At 57.2% G+C, this 15,694-nt stretch overlaps 6 protein-coding genes across 6 annotated transcripts; 1 reads left to right on the plus strand and 5 right to left on the minus strand.

Annotated features, from left to right (window-relative positions):
* Window positions 1-833: 833 nt before the first annotated feature.
* Window positions 834-2,781, minus strand: SLS55_010702 (uncharacterized protein; the record flags this gene model as incomplete). Its single annotated transcript, XM_066782065.1, has 2 exons — window positions 834-2,543; window positions 2,773-2,781. 2 exons carry the CDS (start codon window positions 2,779-2,781, stop codon window positions 834-836), a joined length of 1,719 nt encoding a protein of 572 aa, XP_066627615.1.
* Window positions 2,782-4,463: 1,682 nt separating this feature from the next.
* SLS55_010703 (uncharacterized protein) lies at window positions 4,464-5,763 on the minus strand (the record flags this gene model as incomplete). The annotated part of the gene is made up of 3 exons (XM_066782066.1): window positions 4,464-4,942; window positions 5,000-5,542; window positions 5,682-5,763. 3 exons carry the CDS (start codon window positions 5,761-5,763, stop codon window positions 4,464-4,466), a joined length of 1,104 nt encoding a protein of 367 aa, XP_066627616.1.
* A 385-nt stretch (window positions 5,764-6,148) lies between these two features.
* On the minus strand, window positions 6,149-6,877 carry SLS55_010704 (uncharacterized protein; the record flags this gene model as incomplete). The annotated part of the gene is made up of 2 exons (XM_066782067.1): window positions 6,149-6,751; window positions 6,854-6,877. 2 exons carry the CDS (start codon window positions 6,875-6,877, stop codon window positions 6,149-6,151), a joined length of 627 nt encoding a protein of 208 aa, XP_066627617.1.
* An 860-nt stretch (window positions 6,878-7,737) lies between these two features.
* On the minus strand, window positions 7,738-8,124 carry SLS55_010705 (uncharacterized protein; the record flags this gene model as incomplete). The annotated part of the gene is made up of 2 exons (XM_066782068.1): window positions 7,738-8,050; window positions 8,105-8,124. The coding sequence occupies 2 exons, from the start codon at window positions 8,122-8,124 to the stop codon at window positions 7,738-7,740; spliced, it is 333 nt and encodes a 110-aa protein (XP_066627618.1).
* Window positions 8,125-9,251: 1,127 nt separating this feature from the next.
* Window positions 9,252-10,688, minus strand: SLS55_010706 (uncharacterized protein; the record flags this gene model as incomplete). The annotated part of the gene is made up of 3 exons (XM_066782069.1): window positions 9,252-9,475; window positions 9,558-10,152; window positions 10,590-10,688. 3 exons carry the CDS (start codon window positions 10,686-10,688, stop codon window positions 9,252-9,254), a joined length of 918 nt encoding a protein of 305 aa, XP_066627619.1.
* A 3,168-nt stretch (window positions 10,689-13,856) lies between these two features.
* On the plus strand, window positions 13,857-14,972 carry YOX1_3 (Homeobox protein yox1; the record flags this gene model as incomplete). Its single annotated transcript, XM_066782070.1, has 2 exons — window positions 13,857-13,861; window positions 13,901-14,972. The coding sequence occupies 2 exons, from the start codon at window positions 13,857-13,859 to the stop codon at window positions 14,970-14,972; spliced, it is 1,077 nt and encodes a 358-aa protein (XP_066627620.1).
* Window positions 14,973-15,694: the final 722 nt, after the last annotated feature.

Here is a 15,694-nt window from a genome sequence, read left to right on the forward strand (position 1 = left end):
CCGCAAGAGGCGTATATATCAGCAGTGAAGCACAGGCACGGTCAGTGTATTTCGGTGCGTTTTGCTTACGACGAGAAGAAGAGGCCACTGCGAATAGTGTGGCCATTGCTGAAGCCTTTTTTCTTTCTTCTCAACCTTTTCACGACGTCTACGATGTCAAACTCAAGATTGAGGAGGTTGTTCCAACGAGCCATCTGTACCCTTTCTTGCTCCTCCTTCCCAGTCAAATCTTCCTGAACGATCTGGTTTAAGGCGTTGAGCTGTTTGACAAAAACATAAAATACCCAAAGAAAAATCGAATCCAAAACCAATCAAAGCATTTGCAAGGCGTTGGATAGCAAGCTGCTCCGTTCTTCCCTATTGTTTCCTCATGTTCTTCAGCTACTACCCCGGCCCACGTTTGCTCGGGCCCTCTCTCTTAGGCTTTTTCCTTGTTCCCTTCTGAATGTTTGCTCTCTTCGGTTCTGTTTTTGGTTGTCTGTCAGGTTAGAATACGGACGGTGGATATCCAACGCGAAGAAGGTGCCGTCGGTGATGGGTGTTGAATGGTGGAGGCCCACCAGATACGGCGGGGAAATAGGAATGGGTAAACTTGTATCGGTTAGCGAAGGAGAATGTGGACAAACGAGGAAGGTGGTTTGGACGGAAGACTTCCTTTGCGAAGGTCCTTCCGGATGAGCGTGCGTCGGACACATCTACGAATCAGTGGTTTTTTTTTTTTTTTTGATGAGAAGTTGGGAAATAACGAAATTATATCAGTCGAGGACAAGGTCCTTCCATCAGCTCCCTTCAACTCTGCTAGTCAAAAGAACAAGAATGGGGAAAAGAAAAGATCAGATCAGCGATTTGAGCCGGAGTTGCGAATACGCGCCAACTGGTTTCTTATACGACCTACAACCTACGTAAAGTAGCAAGCCCCCCAAACTCCAGGAGAGAAGGAAGACGCATGACAGACAAACAGCAACCACTATTTCGACCACTTCCTCCCCGAGACCTCCGTCGTTAACTCGAACCGAAAGCGACCAGCCCGCCGAAACCTTCATCTCCACCCGATATCCCTCCTCATTCCTTCGCCACGCCATCACCACCACCACCACTCTTCCCACCGCCGCACCCATACGCCCACGCGATGATGCCCTCCCCACGCCCTCGCCGCTCCAATACGCGCCCGTGACGGTCCCCAGCGCGAGGAAGCTCGCGGTGTGCTCGCCGGCGAACCACACGCGGCGCTCGGGCAGGCCGCGGCGCATGGCCTCGACGTCTTGGTCGCCGCGCTCGAGGCCGGTCTGGAAGTTGCAGTAGCTGCCAAACCCGGCCAGCTCGTCGTTGGTCCAGGCGGTGGCGAGGACGGAGTGGGGCCGGTGGGCGGGGTTGGTCGGGTCGAAGCCGGGGAGGCGGGTGTAGTAGGGGGAGAAGAAGGAGAGGAGGAGCTTCTGTTGGGTGTGGTGGTCGCCGGCGGATTTGAGGAGGAGGGAGGCGAGGTGCTGCGAGGTCGGGCCGAAGGTGTAGAAGAGGAGGGTCGGGTGGGCGGTCGGGCCCGGCAGGGCGGCCATGTTGACGCATTCTTGGCTCCAGCGGTGGGGGTTGGTCGAGGCGGCGTAGAGCGGGGACGTCCACTGCGCGAAGCCGGGGTAGTGCCTCGGGCTGCTGCCTTCTTCCGCGGCGGCGGTCGGGTCCGGCTGGTGGACGGGGGCCGTGGTGGCGGTGGTGTTGGGTATGGTCTGGCGGGCGGAGATCGGGACCGGGGACGTGGCCGAGGGGGAAGGCGAAGGAGTCTCCCAAAACGCGGTTGGGAAGGTGATGTAGAATTTGTCAAGGCAGCCGTATCCTATGCTGTCGATGGCGTCGGATAGGCGTTCGGGTAGCGGCGGCGAGAAGGCTGTGTCCTTGTTGCGCTTGAGCCAGCCCAGGGGCGTGGTCATGACGACTTCGTCGAAGAGCATGCTCTGGCCATCGTCCAGATGCACCTTCACGGCGCCATTCTCGTTACCCTCTTCGGCGACAGTCTCGACCTTCTTCACGCGTTGGCTGAACTTGACGTCTGCGCCTTCGAGCGCGGGTTTCGCTATTCTCTCCAGAATTTTGTGGTAGGTTTCCGCGACGAAAAGGTTCTCACCGTCGATGCACTCCTCGAGCCAGAAGAACCTCAGGCTCTGGCGTTCAACGGGACTGCCGACGAAGGCCCCCCACATCTCGGCGATGTCGTGCAGTAGATGGCGTTTCTTCTCCTTTTCCGCCTCCTGAAGGTGGTTCCAATTCTCGTCGGTGTACAGCTCCTTCGTCTTCTCGTGGATGTAGTCAAGCAGGCTTTTGGTCGGCGGTATCGACGTGCTGTTCTGCTTGCTGAACTCCATTCCATCACCTATTATGCTCCATATAGTTTCAGAGGCCTCGACCGCCTCCTTCTCGGAGAGCTGTGAGCCCTTCGAGTCGAATATACCCTGGCGCCCGTCCCAGTTATGCGTGATGGTGCCCGTTTCTTTTGCCAGGTCCAAGATCGGATTGTCTTCAGTTCCGTGAATCCAGTTCGGACCGCTACCAATCTCGACAAATTCCGGTTAGCCCCTGATTCAAACCTTTGGCAGAGCATTCTTGAGAAGGTCGCGAAGTTGTGGGCAGTGCATTGAAACATGCACCTGTAAAGGGTGAGATGTTAGATGTGCACAAACTACCTGCCTATTATTTCTTCTCACTGGAAAGAAAACGCACACTCCACAAGGATAGAAGACTCGAGGGTTGGTTAGAGGCTGACACCAATCAACCTAACCTCACAGTGTTCATGCCGACGTGAAAGTGGGTACCATTTGGCACGAAATCGGGACGGTGTTTGCACTGAACCTACCACCTTACCTTTGGTTTCCGGTACACTACTCGAGAACGGGCAAGGAAGAAGAAGAACCAAAAGGCAAGAGCTCAGGAGACAACCTACAGATCGACCATTTGACCCGCCTGCGTTTTCGCTTGACAAAGCTGCAAAGGTCATGGAGATCAGAAATCATGCTCATCCACAAACACGCAAAACCACTCACCCGTCCACCCACTCTATCTCTTGCCTCCAACACCGTCACTCTCAATCCCGCCTGCAGCAAGATATCCGCACATCTCAGACCGCTGACGCCGGCGCCAACGACGCAGACGTGCGGTTTCCTGCCGCCCATGGGCAGGGCGCGGCGGATTAGCGGCAGCGACATGCTAGTAGCTGCTGGTTCTGCTCCCGTCGGTGATATTGTCGGGGAGTTGTAGCCGCTGTCGACACGGTGGGGAGAAGTGGAGACGAAGTACTCTGGGCGATGCGGGCTGTATCGGAGGTCCAGCTGCGCGCGGTCGAGGCTGCCGTCGGTGTTGAAGCCTCGTATGGAGTGGGATCGGTACGCTTTGAGCTCCATGATGTCTACTTCAGAAAATGTCCCTTTCTTTGGTTGTGTTTGTGGTTTGTGAGGATGGGGTATGGCGCTGAAAGGGGTATATAGAGGAGAGGTGGAGAAGGAAGGAGGTTTAGTGTTGTGGGAGGGCTGTCACTCAGGAGCTGCAGGAAAAGAAAGCAAAAGAGGTGGAGAGGTGCTCCAGGAGCGGTAGTGACGTGAAGCTACAGCGGCCCGTGATAAGCTGTAAACTAGTGTGGAGCGCGGCGGATAGCTCCCCAGCAGGCACGCGCTAGAGAAGCACGTACTCCCGGCACATGGCTTCGAGTGGGCGCGTCTCAGATCTGCTCTCCTCTCGTCCCATACAGACAACAAAGGTCTACGACCACTGGCCGGCGTGCGGGACCACACCACCTGCGTGGGCGAGACACGGGGCGCCCGGATCAGCACGCTGCCGGGAGTGCTGATTCTCGCTTGGCTAAAGCAGGATCTGTAATCCATGAGGCGCGGTGCTGGATGGACGAGGCGGTGGCAGCTCGTTGGTCCGCCTGACACAGAGGTGCAGTGCTCTGCCGCATCCGTATCGCGGCGCCAAGTTGACTCACACGCCCGGAAAACGATGGGGCGGTATAAAGGAAACAGCTAGCCGTGGGTCGCGGGGCGCGCGGGGCGTCATGAGGAGCGATGCAGTGCCGATGGCAGCCGGTGACGCGACAAAGAAATGAGGCTGAACAGGAATCAACGACTTACCTGCGCTGTGGCCGGGGCCGGGGCCAGGCCAGGGCTATCACTGAAGCTGCAGTGGAATAAGGAAGGAGAGAGGCGAGTACAAGCTGACCGAAGCAGCGGGCTTTTGCCGTCTTCATCCGCCTCGATAAGTCGCGGCCGCTGATTGGCCCGTTGCCCAGCGTTGCACCCGCCCTATTCGGGCAGCCTGTTTCACCTCCCAATGCAGCGCCATCGAAGATGCAGTCTCAAGCAATTCAAACGCAGTTGCAGCGCCGTATCTACCCTGTACGCATTTACCTACACGCAACTTTGTACACAAGCCCGCCCGGAACGCCCCCTGTATCCCAGAAACCCCCGGACACAGCAAATGCTTCAAATGCTCCGCTTCTCATCGTAGCTAGGCGTCCTTCCATGCAAGACGCCCAGCCCGTCGCCGCGGTTCTTTCTCTTGCCATAGAACTCCGTCAGTGCCTCGCCCACTCGGAAGCACCACCCGCCCGCGACCATGACACCGCTAACCACGTTGACCAGCCGGATCAACAGCGCAAGGAACCCGCCGTTGTACTCGGAGATGGTGAGCATGATCGGCTCAATGTCGAATTTTACAAAGACGCCCGGCACCGACACCTCGGACACGCCGTGGGACTGCTCCGTCACGGCGTACTGGTTGGTCACGATGGTGTGGCTGTTGTCCGTGTACACGGTCGGCACCACCGAAAGATAGTACTGGAACTTGTAGAAGTGATCGTTCTCCGTTGGCGTCACAGAGCGCGTGTCGTCGAGCGGGTTGGTGAGCGAGGGGTAGTAGGGGCCGAACGAGAGCTCGTTGATCTGGTGCGAGAAGTTGAACTCTGCCACTCTCCGTCAGCAAATTGTAACCGTATTCGTTGCGCTTCCTGGCTTCTTACGGCTGTGGTCCAAGTGCTCGCCAAACGCCATGTAGCCATGGCCTCTCGCCGTGATGTGAAAGTCGCCCTGCACCCTGTTCGCGTCCAGACTGCCGTAGATCCTGCACGCGTCCGCGGGGCCCCTGAAGCGCGGCGTCTTGGGGAACTTCCTCTTGACCTTGGCGCCGACGTAGTCGTGCACATCCTCCTCGTCGTACCTCTTCTGACCCTGGCTGCGCTCCAGCTTGTGCACGTTCTTGCTCTTCTCAACCCATGTCAGCCAGCGCGTGTTGTCCTTGGTCAGCGCGGATCCGGCGAGGATGCGGTCGCCCGAAGCGTCCTGGATGTTGACGTGCAGGTCGTCGCAGCGCATGGCCACCACGACGTCCAGGTTGATCTGCATCTCGTGCCCGACGCCCTTCTCGACGCTGAATGTATGTGACGTCTCGCCCACCCACCAGCGCATCGTCTCCGTGATCGAAAGCCAAACACATGTTACTATCAGAAGCAGCGTCCAGTTGGCGCCCTGCGTCGTCTGTTGGAGGTATGTCTTCTTCGTCTTGGCTGGAGGGAGGCTGTGTTAATCAATGGTCGCCAAAGAAGAATATTGCGATTGGTTTTGCAGGCCAGGCACGAGCAAATGCAATGCAGGGCGCGCAGCGAGGTGCCGAGGCGAGGGTGCATTCGAGAGTGGCTGACTTACGAAAAGCATCGAATGCCTGGAGCCCGCCGCCGGAGGGCCCGAAGCTGTCCTCGGAGAGGCCTTGGTCCGCGAAGCCGTTCATGGTAGCAGCTGGGTTCAGCGACTGCTACATGGAGCGGCAAAGGAAGCAGAGAGGGGTGTTGCAAATCGGTGGGCGAAGGCGCGCGCAAACGGTTGTCGGAAGAGGCCACCTCAGCTCCAGCGAGGGTCCGCATGGCCTGTGCCCCCGCCTGTCCTCCGCCGCGCCGCAATGCGACGAAGCTACCGGCTAAGTTGAAACAGGCCCAAGTTGAAACATGCACAAAATTGCGGCCCGCGTCATCACCGGCTTGCCTCCAGACGGGACTCTTGTGAACTTCTATTTTTAGGCCGTCAAGCCCGTTCAATTAAAAAGTCGCTGATATACTACTAATACTCGTACAGTTTATGTCGTAACCCATCAACCGTGACTGCCTTCTACTTTGATTTTAGGCCGACGTCTCCTTCAAGACAGAGTAAGGCTGATCGCCACTGTCGCCCTTGTCCTTCGGCTGTGCGGCATCGAGGCCACTCTGCTGAGCCTGACGCTGCATCTTCTGCTCCGCCACGCGGCCTGGGTCGTTCTTGGTGCCGATTTCACTGTTGAAGCTGGCGTTGGGCGCGTGGTCTGGGATATCGCCCTCGGTGAGGTTTGCGCCCTTCGGCTTCTGGTCCTTCTCGTTCAGCTTGCCGGCGCTGTACGCAGTGGGCGCGGTGCCGGCCGCGCTGCTGCCCGTGTTACCGGTAGCACTGGCCGTCTTGTTGTAGGTCGGGCCCTTGCCCGTCAGGCCGCTGCCTGCGTTCAACTGCGCCTGCTCGGTCCACTCAGATTGCGCATCGCGCGCCTCAGCATCCGCAGCCGCGTTCAAAGTGCGGGCGGCCGAGGTGTCGGTGGTGTTTGCTGTGGTGCCCGCGCTGGACTGGGGGTTGACACCAGACTTGGGGTTGCCGGCGGCGAAAGAACCATCGCCCTTCAAAGACTCGGCGGCCAGAGAATCGCTGGTGACGATGCCGGTGCCCTCGGAGACGGGGGGAGCGGTGGGGTCGGAAACCTACAGTACGTCATATCAGCCGCTGCCTTATCGTAGTGAGGGGAGTTTCCATGCATGTGACGCAGAAAGGTTGACCAAACGGCTATGCTGAACTTGACGTACCTTCTGACCGGCGGAAGACGGCATGATGTTTGTGCGAGGTAGATGTAGATGGGAAGTTGTGGGGTTGGATGTGGTGACCGGAATCTGTTGCGGACTGGAGTGATGAGGGGTATCTTGTGGTGTGCAGAGGCTGCACCGCTGCAGATATAAGCAGCAGGGGCTCCCTGGAAGCAGGAATCTATGTCATTGCCAGAAAATGCCTTCCACCATAGTGACATCATGCGCGCATAAACTGTGGAGGTCGGGCTCCCGTGTGGTGACGATAATTGTCTAGACTATCCACGAACCGATCTGCCCCGCATGCCATAGATCGGCCGCCCTCACCACAATCACCTCTTCAGCTGTTTCCGAGTGGGCCGGAAAACGGCAATTTTGCAATATCGAGCCTTGATTTCCCATAGGCAATCCGGCTTGGCAGATGCACGTGCAGCCGGGTGGCGATTTTACCATTATTGCTTCTCCCTTGCAACGTCACAGCAGCGGGGCGATTGGCGCGGGGACCCATGGTCTGGACGGATCTGGAGTCGTGCGTTGTCAGAGCTAGTTGCATTCATCACGACGTAGGCACAAAGGGAGATGCTGCAGACGCAGGTTTTAGTTATGTTCGATGCGATCTGAAGGACCCAAATACGAACCTTTTCTCAAGACAACAGTTCAAAATATTGATTATGTTTCAACCACTCTTCTCACGATCGCGAGGTCAATGTATGTATCATCATTATTCATTTCAATGATTCGTGTCCGAATATCTATAGTACACGGGATGCACCCAGGTTCGCCTTTAATAGATGTTTTGAGAAACCGTGAAAGGTGCAGGCTGCGCCAGTCAATGGCCGCCAAAGAAGATGCTACCCTTCACCGCATGTTTCCCCCTGACTCTTCGTTTACTTCCGGGTCTCCTGGGTACCGGTGTGGCCCCTCGCCTCCTTGGTGACAGCGTCGTTGGGAAGGCCACCGAGACCATCCTTAGCGGTCCGGCCGACATCGATGTTCTCGTCACTGGTGGTGGGCTCGCGCAGGGTGCTGGCACCGCTGCCGTGGGAGATGTCGTCGGAAACCTTGCCGGAGCCGACGTTGACAGTGCTGGCGTCAGCAGATTGCCAGTCGGAGGCGACGGGAGGCTGCTCGGGCAGAGGAAGGTTGGCCTGGCGCTCATCAACAGTCTTGGGGTTGGCGCTCTCGACACCGGAGATGGGACTGCGTTGCATTAGCTATATGAACTGTGGGAGTAGAAGGTGTAGTTCCACTTACACGTTGTTGGTGACAGTCATGATGATGGTGTTGTAGTGGAAAGTGAGGTTGAGTGTGTGGTGTTGTGTGTGGTTGAGATAAAGCGCGGGTATCACAGAAGAAGTGTGTGTAGAAGATGAAGAGAGAGCCAGGGCGGGAAAGCTGTGGTTTTGTAGCATGCGGCATGGCGAGCACAAGCAGAGGGGCAGTTGACGGAGGGGTGGTGGGGCGGCTGATGACATCACAGGAACGCAATTGCGCCGACCGCACTCTGCAAATTCGCCCCACCTATCTCCGCGCTGATGTGCAAGGTCCATGGCCACATCAAATTGCCATAGATCGAAGATTCAAGAGGCCCAATCGCATTTGCGATCGCCGGCCTCCTCCCCGCCCGTTGCGCAATTTCCCTGTCCGCTTGGCACCCTACGTTGTCCTCCCCGTTATGACGCAAACCGCCTCCACCGCGCCCGTTGGTTCATGGCGATTCCAGGCTGAAGCTCGAGACTGTCACGGCATCCACCAACCCTACCGCGTCACACTGAGGTGCAAGCCCCGGGCCGAGACCCAACGGCCAGAGCGCCGGCCTCAGGCACAGCCGATGGCTACACACTAACAGGGCACATTTTTGCAAGCCCCAACCCCCGACACGAGGCCAGTCTCGGCCAGGCCCGAGAGTGATTAATGCTCGCTTGCTGCCGTGTAACCCGTTCCTACCCAAAGGCCGGCCTTCCCTGCTTCATAAGCGCCGTTCGCCTTTTGCTGCCTGAAGCGCCCGAGGTGGCAACCATATGGCTTTCGTCAGTGAACAGGCAACAGCCGTGGTCTGGAAGACTGTTGAGTCCTCGTTGTGATTCATCTCTACAGATGTTTCAGCAGCATTCTAGCAACGACAGTACCGAAATTAACCGCTAAGAAAGGAAGTGAGGACTGCTCAACGCTGCCGTCGTCCAGCTCACTTGCCGTGTCAATTTGAATTCCCTCCCCTAATGCCACCGCAAAGCAAGGAAAAAAAGAAAAATAGTATGTGCCAAAGCATCATATCCCGCCTGCCGCGCTGCTGAATGCCCCTTGACCTATTCCCACCCTGTCCAGCCATCCCTCGGCTGGCGGGTGAGATATGCGCCGTTCTGTATCATTCCTTCACCACTCTCCGTATATCTTCGGGTATCTAAGGGACGCCAGCCCAGGCGGATGCCAGCCAGTCTCTGAATCGAGTCATGCGGATATGAGGGAAAAAGCTGTTGAGATTCGCATCGGTGAAGTCGTGTTGGCCGTCAGCCGTCGCAGCAAGGTTCTGCAACCTCAACTGTTCCGTTTGCGTCGACGCGAGCGATGCCTTGTACCTCAGCGTCTGCGTACTCTCGATCGTGGGCTCTGTGTAAAACTCCCTTCCTGTTGTACGTGGGTCAGCATTCGAAGAGGATGAGGAAGTGTCAAGCAAAGTGGCTTAAATCCCACAGCCTCAACTTCTCACCTCGAACACTTCGAGCGATGGAGACCAAGTCGTAGACTTTGAGCCTTTCGCTGCACATCCGGAACTCAGGCGGCCACGTAGGCATGTCCAGAGCTGCAACGACTAGTCGTGCAGCATCTGAGGCGGCCGTCATGCAAACAAAGGACGGGCGATTGGCCGAATCGTACGCCGGAACCTGGGCAGTCATGTAGCGGAGGTCCAGAATGTAGTGACCTTCCTGACCAGCGCCAGTCGAGGACCCCAGACGGCCGGCAGCCAGGCCGCCCGGTTGGAAGCGTTCGTAGAAGATGCCGCAGACAAAGACGGTAGTAGCTTCAAAGTATTGGCGGTAGTGCTGGAGGTATGCCAAAGCGGACGCCCTGCCGCGGTCCAGCGGATCGTTGTCCTGTCGTAATGATGGGGGTCCCTCATATTCGGCGGGCGCAAAGCGACGCACACCAGCGTTGACTGATGCCTTGATGAGCGCCAGTTGCGGAGGGCCGCTGACCGTGGAGATCACGATGTCTATGCCTGCTAGGGCATGCTCAAGAGAGCTCAAGTCATCATAGCTAACCACTTGGGTCTGATAGCCTCTGGATTCGAGATTCGGTTGTGCCTAAAAGACAGTAAGCGCTTTACAGACAAGTTTGTAAGGAGATTTGATGATGAAAATGGCGAGGCTTGAATGTTCAAGCGATAGCTGGATGCTGACGCTTTGTAGGGGCCCGGGTACAATCGGACAGCGTGCACGCAGCTAAGGTGAAGCCCGGAGAAGCCCCGCAGTTGTAGCAACTCGTGAACGGCATAGCCAGCCTCGTGCCACTTCAAAGTTGCGGGGCGGGCTAACAGATTGCGACCGCCAGATATGCAGACACCCAACCCCGGCCAAAATTCCAAACCGTGTGAAGGACCTGGATATCAAGCAGTCCCCATATAATGGGTTGAGTGCCCCTGGCGGTCTCAAGTGACCTCCTGTGCCTTCGGTGAAGGTAACCGCGTCGAAAATTGACGGGAAAGCGAGCTTTAGCACAAGAAGACAAAAGTGACACTTACCTTTCTCGAGAGCAATACAAGCTGGTGGCTTGTTTCCTCCCTAACGTAGTGTGCGATAAGCTGCGCCAAGCCGCTGGTCCCTGCAACTGCGACACGCATGATGTTGGAATGATTTTGGGTGGGGTTTGGGGATCATGCGGCTGTTCCAACGAGGTGGTTTCGGATTAAATAGTTGAGCCTCCCCTCTCTCAACTAATAGGGCAATAGAGCCGCAAGCAGGTGCTGAGTAGCACCCAAGGCGTCAACCGGACCCAGGACCAAAGATCATGAGGCTATACACAAAAGCTTGACTCACCAGTGGCCCCCTATTCGGCCAGAACTCGTGTATGACTTCCAATGACCGCTTAATCTCAGCGAAATATCCCGAGCGGGGTCGGCCGATAGTTACGGATTCCGGACCAGGTGCCTAGCAAATGCTAGCCAGTTATCCAGGTGGTGACGACAAGGTGGTGTCGGTGACAGTACACTCAGCGAAAATCCCGCGGAAGCAAGACGGTGGTTCCGAAAGGCCAGAACGAAATGTAAGTGGCCTAGGACAGCACTTCTCTGCTCCACTGGCAGGCGGTGTCGGGGGTCTTGAAAAATTATGGAGCAGCTGCTGCCTACGCCCGTTGTCCCAAGTCCGGCTACAGCGAGTCAAGTGGGATGCGCCTGGTGGTTGGCTGCGAATCGGCCGAGACACTTCGTGCTGCGGTTTGCCATAATCCCAAGATCGTGTTCACAACGGCACAGGATGTAATATCCGACAACCTGGGAGCTGGGAATCCCGCGTCTGTGGTGGCCCGCCAGGAATAGCCCATGTGGCTTGCTCGCCGGGGAACGCCTAGAGACCTCACAAGAGTCCGGGACCTCTGCCTGACTCAAGAACCGTGACCGCAGCCAAAACGCCCGCTACCAACGAAGCAGTACCACCAATTTGGTTTGGAAAATGGTCCCGATGCCCGCCGCGTAGAGGTCGTACGCACGCCTCCAGCGTTGGCATCTGGTGGCGGTAGTAACATCCAGCCGTTGCAGTTCCAAGTCCGCCCAAGCCGCGTGGGGTCCGCAAATCCTAAGGTGATGGAGGGTGTTTAGATTCTAGCTGCTCGGAATCAGTAGCTTATAGGTTCTGATTGGCTGTCGAGTAGCGAGACTGAAGACAAGGGCTGAGCGAACTGAAACGGAGTTTTGCTGCGCACTTATACTATCCCTTGGAGGCTGCGGTACAAGCGACCAATGGCACTCTTCGAACCATTTCTCCGTGGCTGTGACTTGGCCCGATGACCCGAAGGACGGGGTTGGAAGAACCAGGACATATCAGCCTCCCGACGCCACTGGCGATGACTGTGGTAGCTCTGGCCTCCTAGTCGGCCGACAATGAACTGTTTTCTTTTTCTCACTGCAGCCTACGACCGCCTTGTCTTTGGAATACCTGCATGGCGGCAGTCGGAGATAATAGCACCTCGTCCAATGGCGGAACGCGCTGCAATCAGCAGAGTAGCTCCTGGGGCCAATGCAGCAAACGGTGAGGAGTCGGAGGATTACTATTATCTGAACGGGTGGGAGACGATCGTCGGCTGTACCGCACACTGAAGCTAAGATTCTACGTTGGAAAGGGCCGAATCGGAATGTGAGGTAAGCCTGGGCAGGACGGGGTCACGGAGGGATTTTGGCATACCCCAGCGTCTGCCTAAGCTGCTGTGAGATGAGGGGCAAAACACTAATTCGAGTATCGACAGAAGACGATGGGCATGGCCAATGAAGCAATCGGAGCGACTAGAGAGCCCCAGAGGCCGCCGTGGCGCGGGGTCACGACGAAGGCCGAGTGAGGCTCGTCTGGTGACGGTACGGGAAGGAGGTTGCTCCGGTCTTACGCTTCACGGCTGGCCTAGAGTGCTTGCTGCCTGGCCAGTTGCCTCATGCCGTCCCACATCCGACCTGGTCATATGTACCGACAAGAGTAAAGAGCGGTCCGGGAGCCCGGCGGCCTCTACGCGTAGGGCTGGCGCACAGGACGCGCACGAGTCGCGCCCCAGCTGGCACCACAGCAGAGGGACGGTACGACCGGAGAGCGGGGCGCAGGCGGAGTTCCCCACGCGTGGCGACTCACGTGAAAGCGCGTTTTGTGCGCGACAACAAGTCGACAGCGAGGTGAGTGATCGCGGTCGGGAGTGCTGCGAGCCGCGTGTCGGAAGCGAGCAAGCTGCACAGGGCCTTGCGGGCTGCTGGATTGTGGTGGTTCTGCAAAGGGCACGCGTGCGGGTTGGGGTCGCGCCTCGCGTCATCATCCCGGGGTCGAGAGGAGGGCAGCCGCTGTGCCGCCGATCTCGACACACGCGCGCATTCTCCACCACGCGTCCATACGAGCTGTCGCACCCATACCCATCTTCTATCCCTCGCTGCTCCCGTGGCTCGTCCATTTTACCTTGCCTGCTCCCGCCTGTCGCCATGAGCGATCCCGGCTCTACCACCCCGCCAGCAGACGCGGCGAAGCTGTCGAGTCCTCCCTCAGGCAGCCTCGCATTCCTCGTACACTCCCCCGACACCGTCAGAAGCAACCTCCCGCCCGACGTCGACAACAAGCCTCTTGTACGCCAGAAACGGAGAAGAACCAGGTCAGTTTTTGCTCTGTTGTGCTCCTCCACACTGTTAGCGGCGCGAGACGCGTCCAAGCCCAGCCGCCTCAGGGCGTGAAACCTGCAGGCTTCATGTGCCGCCGATATCATGCTAACATCGTTCTGCGCGCGAAAGCCCCGAGGACCAGAAAATACTAGAGGCAGAATATCAGAGAAACAGCAAACCGGACAAGGCTGCGCGTCTCGAGATCGTAAAGCGCGTCGCTCTTGGCGAGAAGGAGGTGCAGGTAGGGATCCCCGCTTGGGCCACTTACCTGCTACACGTACTAACACTACGCACCATCAGATCTGGTTCCAGAACCGCCGCCAAAACACGCGTCGCAAATCCAAGCCGCTCGAGCCGCACGAAATCCAATCGCGCCTCTCGAGTTCTCAAGAGCCCATCACAGAGCCATCTTCATCCGCCCCGAATTCAGACGATGCCGAAGCAGGGGAGCAGGAACAACAAACGGCAGATGTCACAGTGGCGTCGTTAAACGACTCACGCAGCCTTCAAGAGACCCCGGGCAAGTCTCCAGCTCGTGGCACTGAGCACTTATCAGAAGAAATTCCCTCCCCATCCACGGCGGACTTAACGAACGTCGAATCCCAGACAACCAATGCGCCAAATGAATTGCGAGAGAGTTCAGTCCAACCCGGTGGTGCGGGATCCATGGAGTTTGGTGGCTCGCAGCCTCTTTCATCATCGCAAGAGAGCCAACGCCAGGGCATCGGTTATCTCGCGAATCGCCGTAGCCAGTCGTTCATCCGCACTTACGAGGAAGCAACCACGGAGAACTCCGGCTTGGTGCCATCGTCGCAGGAGCAGCCGCCCTCTCGGACCTTGAAAAAGTCCAGCTCATTTGTGCGACTATCCATGACCGAAGATGGGAACGCTAGAGTCATCACTGGCGAGGACTCTCCATCCCCACCTCGGTCTCAGCCGAATCCAGCCCCGGTGAGCGAGAGAACGGAGGGTCTTCGTCGCAGTTACAGTGCTGCCGCCCTGAACGACCGCCTGAAGCAGACTCAATCGCCCCAGGGTATTCAGCGCTCATTCTCAGGACGGTCTCGGGACTCAAGAGCCTGGGAATTCTGGTGCGACAGTGACGCAAGAAATTCCCTGACTGAAAAGGCCAACCAAGAGGGGAGTGGCTCTGCGGCGGATGCCATTGGTCTTATACGCTCTGCCAGCAAAGGAGCATTGAGGCTGAACCCGAACAAGCGTAATGCCCAGCTTCTCCCTCAAAGCTCTGCAAAGCGTGTCAAGCTTGATGGAAAAAGCACTCACCGACCGCCTCTGTCTCGAGCTTCATCATCCCAAGGACGCCTCCAAGGCAAGGCGGCCCCTGTGAGTAGAACGCCATTGAAGAAGAGTCAATCCGCCATCGTAAAGAACGTCGATGGCGATGGCTTCGAGATCCCCCAGACAGAGTCCGACAAAGAGAACTGGGAACCAGGTGTTCCTGGCGCTAGCGCCCGTCGCACCAGGCAGCCCATCGCCGGTCAGCAGCCTGGTCAGCCACGACGCAGGGTCTTGGGCGAGAACACCAATATCATGAGCACAGGTGCCAGCCTCGGGGCTATGATGGATCGCGAGAAAGGGATGAAGGCCACGCCGCACAAGCGGCCCCAGGCTACTCGCACCAGTAACCCCGAAGATGACGAAGAAATTCGCGCATTCATGGGCGGTGCAGGTGGCCACAGCCAGAGAACAAGTGTCTCAAGCGGTGAAGAGCTAGGCTGTGTGGAGGGCCTTCTCAAACTCAGTCAAGGTAACTGGAGATGATGTCGATGTGTCTTCCTTACGGGTTGGCTTTTTGGCGTAGCGGGTAACGACAAAAAAGGACTTGGCGGGGGCTCTGGTGCAATTGGGCGGGTTCTTGTCATGCTGGCGTTGGTCGACGGTTCGACTTGGTGTTCGCGTATTGAAGGCCATGTAGGTCTGGCTTGGAACTGCAGTAACGCGTGTAACTATGGACTATCGATTAGGCATCTCAGCAGACAGAGGCTGAGTGTCTGGCATTGTTACACAGCTTCGAAGACGCAACGGCGCGCACCCTGTGGGCGGCGGGCAGCCGAATGCTTGTCTACTCTCTTTGTCTGTTCGGACAGGTGCAGTAGCCGGGAAACCCCGGATGTAATGCAATTCCGCATTATACCGTAACCGATAACTCCTGCATTCGGTTTTCAATCTATCATCACCTTGAGCATCCCGATCTCTCCTTTCTTTATGCCCATGTAGACCATTTGCCGCGGCTATGCGCGGTTGTCGCAATATCCATTTCTCGCTCTCTGCCGCGCTGATCCGGTATCACTTGCCATGAGACATGCATGGGGCTTTGGCTCAATCGGTTTGCCGCTTCTTTTTTCTCATGCATGCCTCCTCAAGGACCATCAGATCGTAGATCATTGGCTGATCCCTGTCCAAAAGGAACGACCTGATAGGGGATTGTACTGTACACAAACGCGTGTTCGAATGCTGTCGCTGCTCTTGCATGCCGCAGAAAT

The sequence above is a fragment of the Diplodia seriata genome (genome assembly GCF_021436955.1).
Source record: "Diplodia seriata strain FDS-637 chromosome Unknown scaffold_20, whole genome shotgun sequence".
Lineage (NCBI taxonomy): Eukaryota > Fungi > Ascomycota > Dothideomycetes > Botryosphaeriales > Botryosphaeriaceae > Diplodia > Diplodia seriata.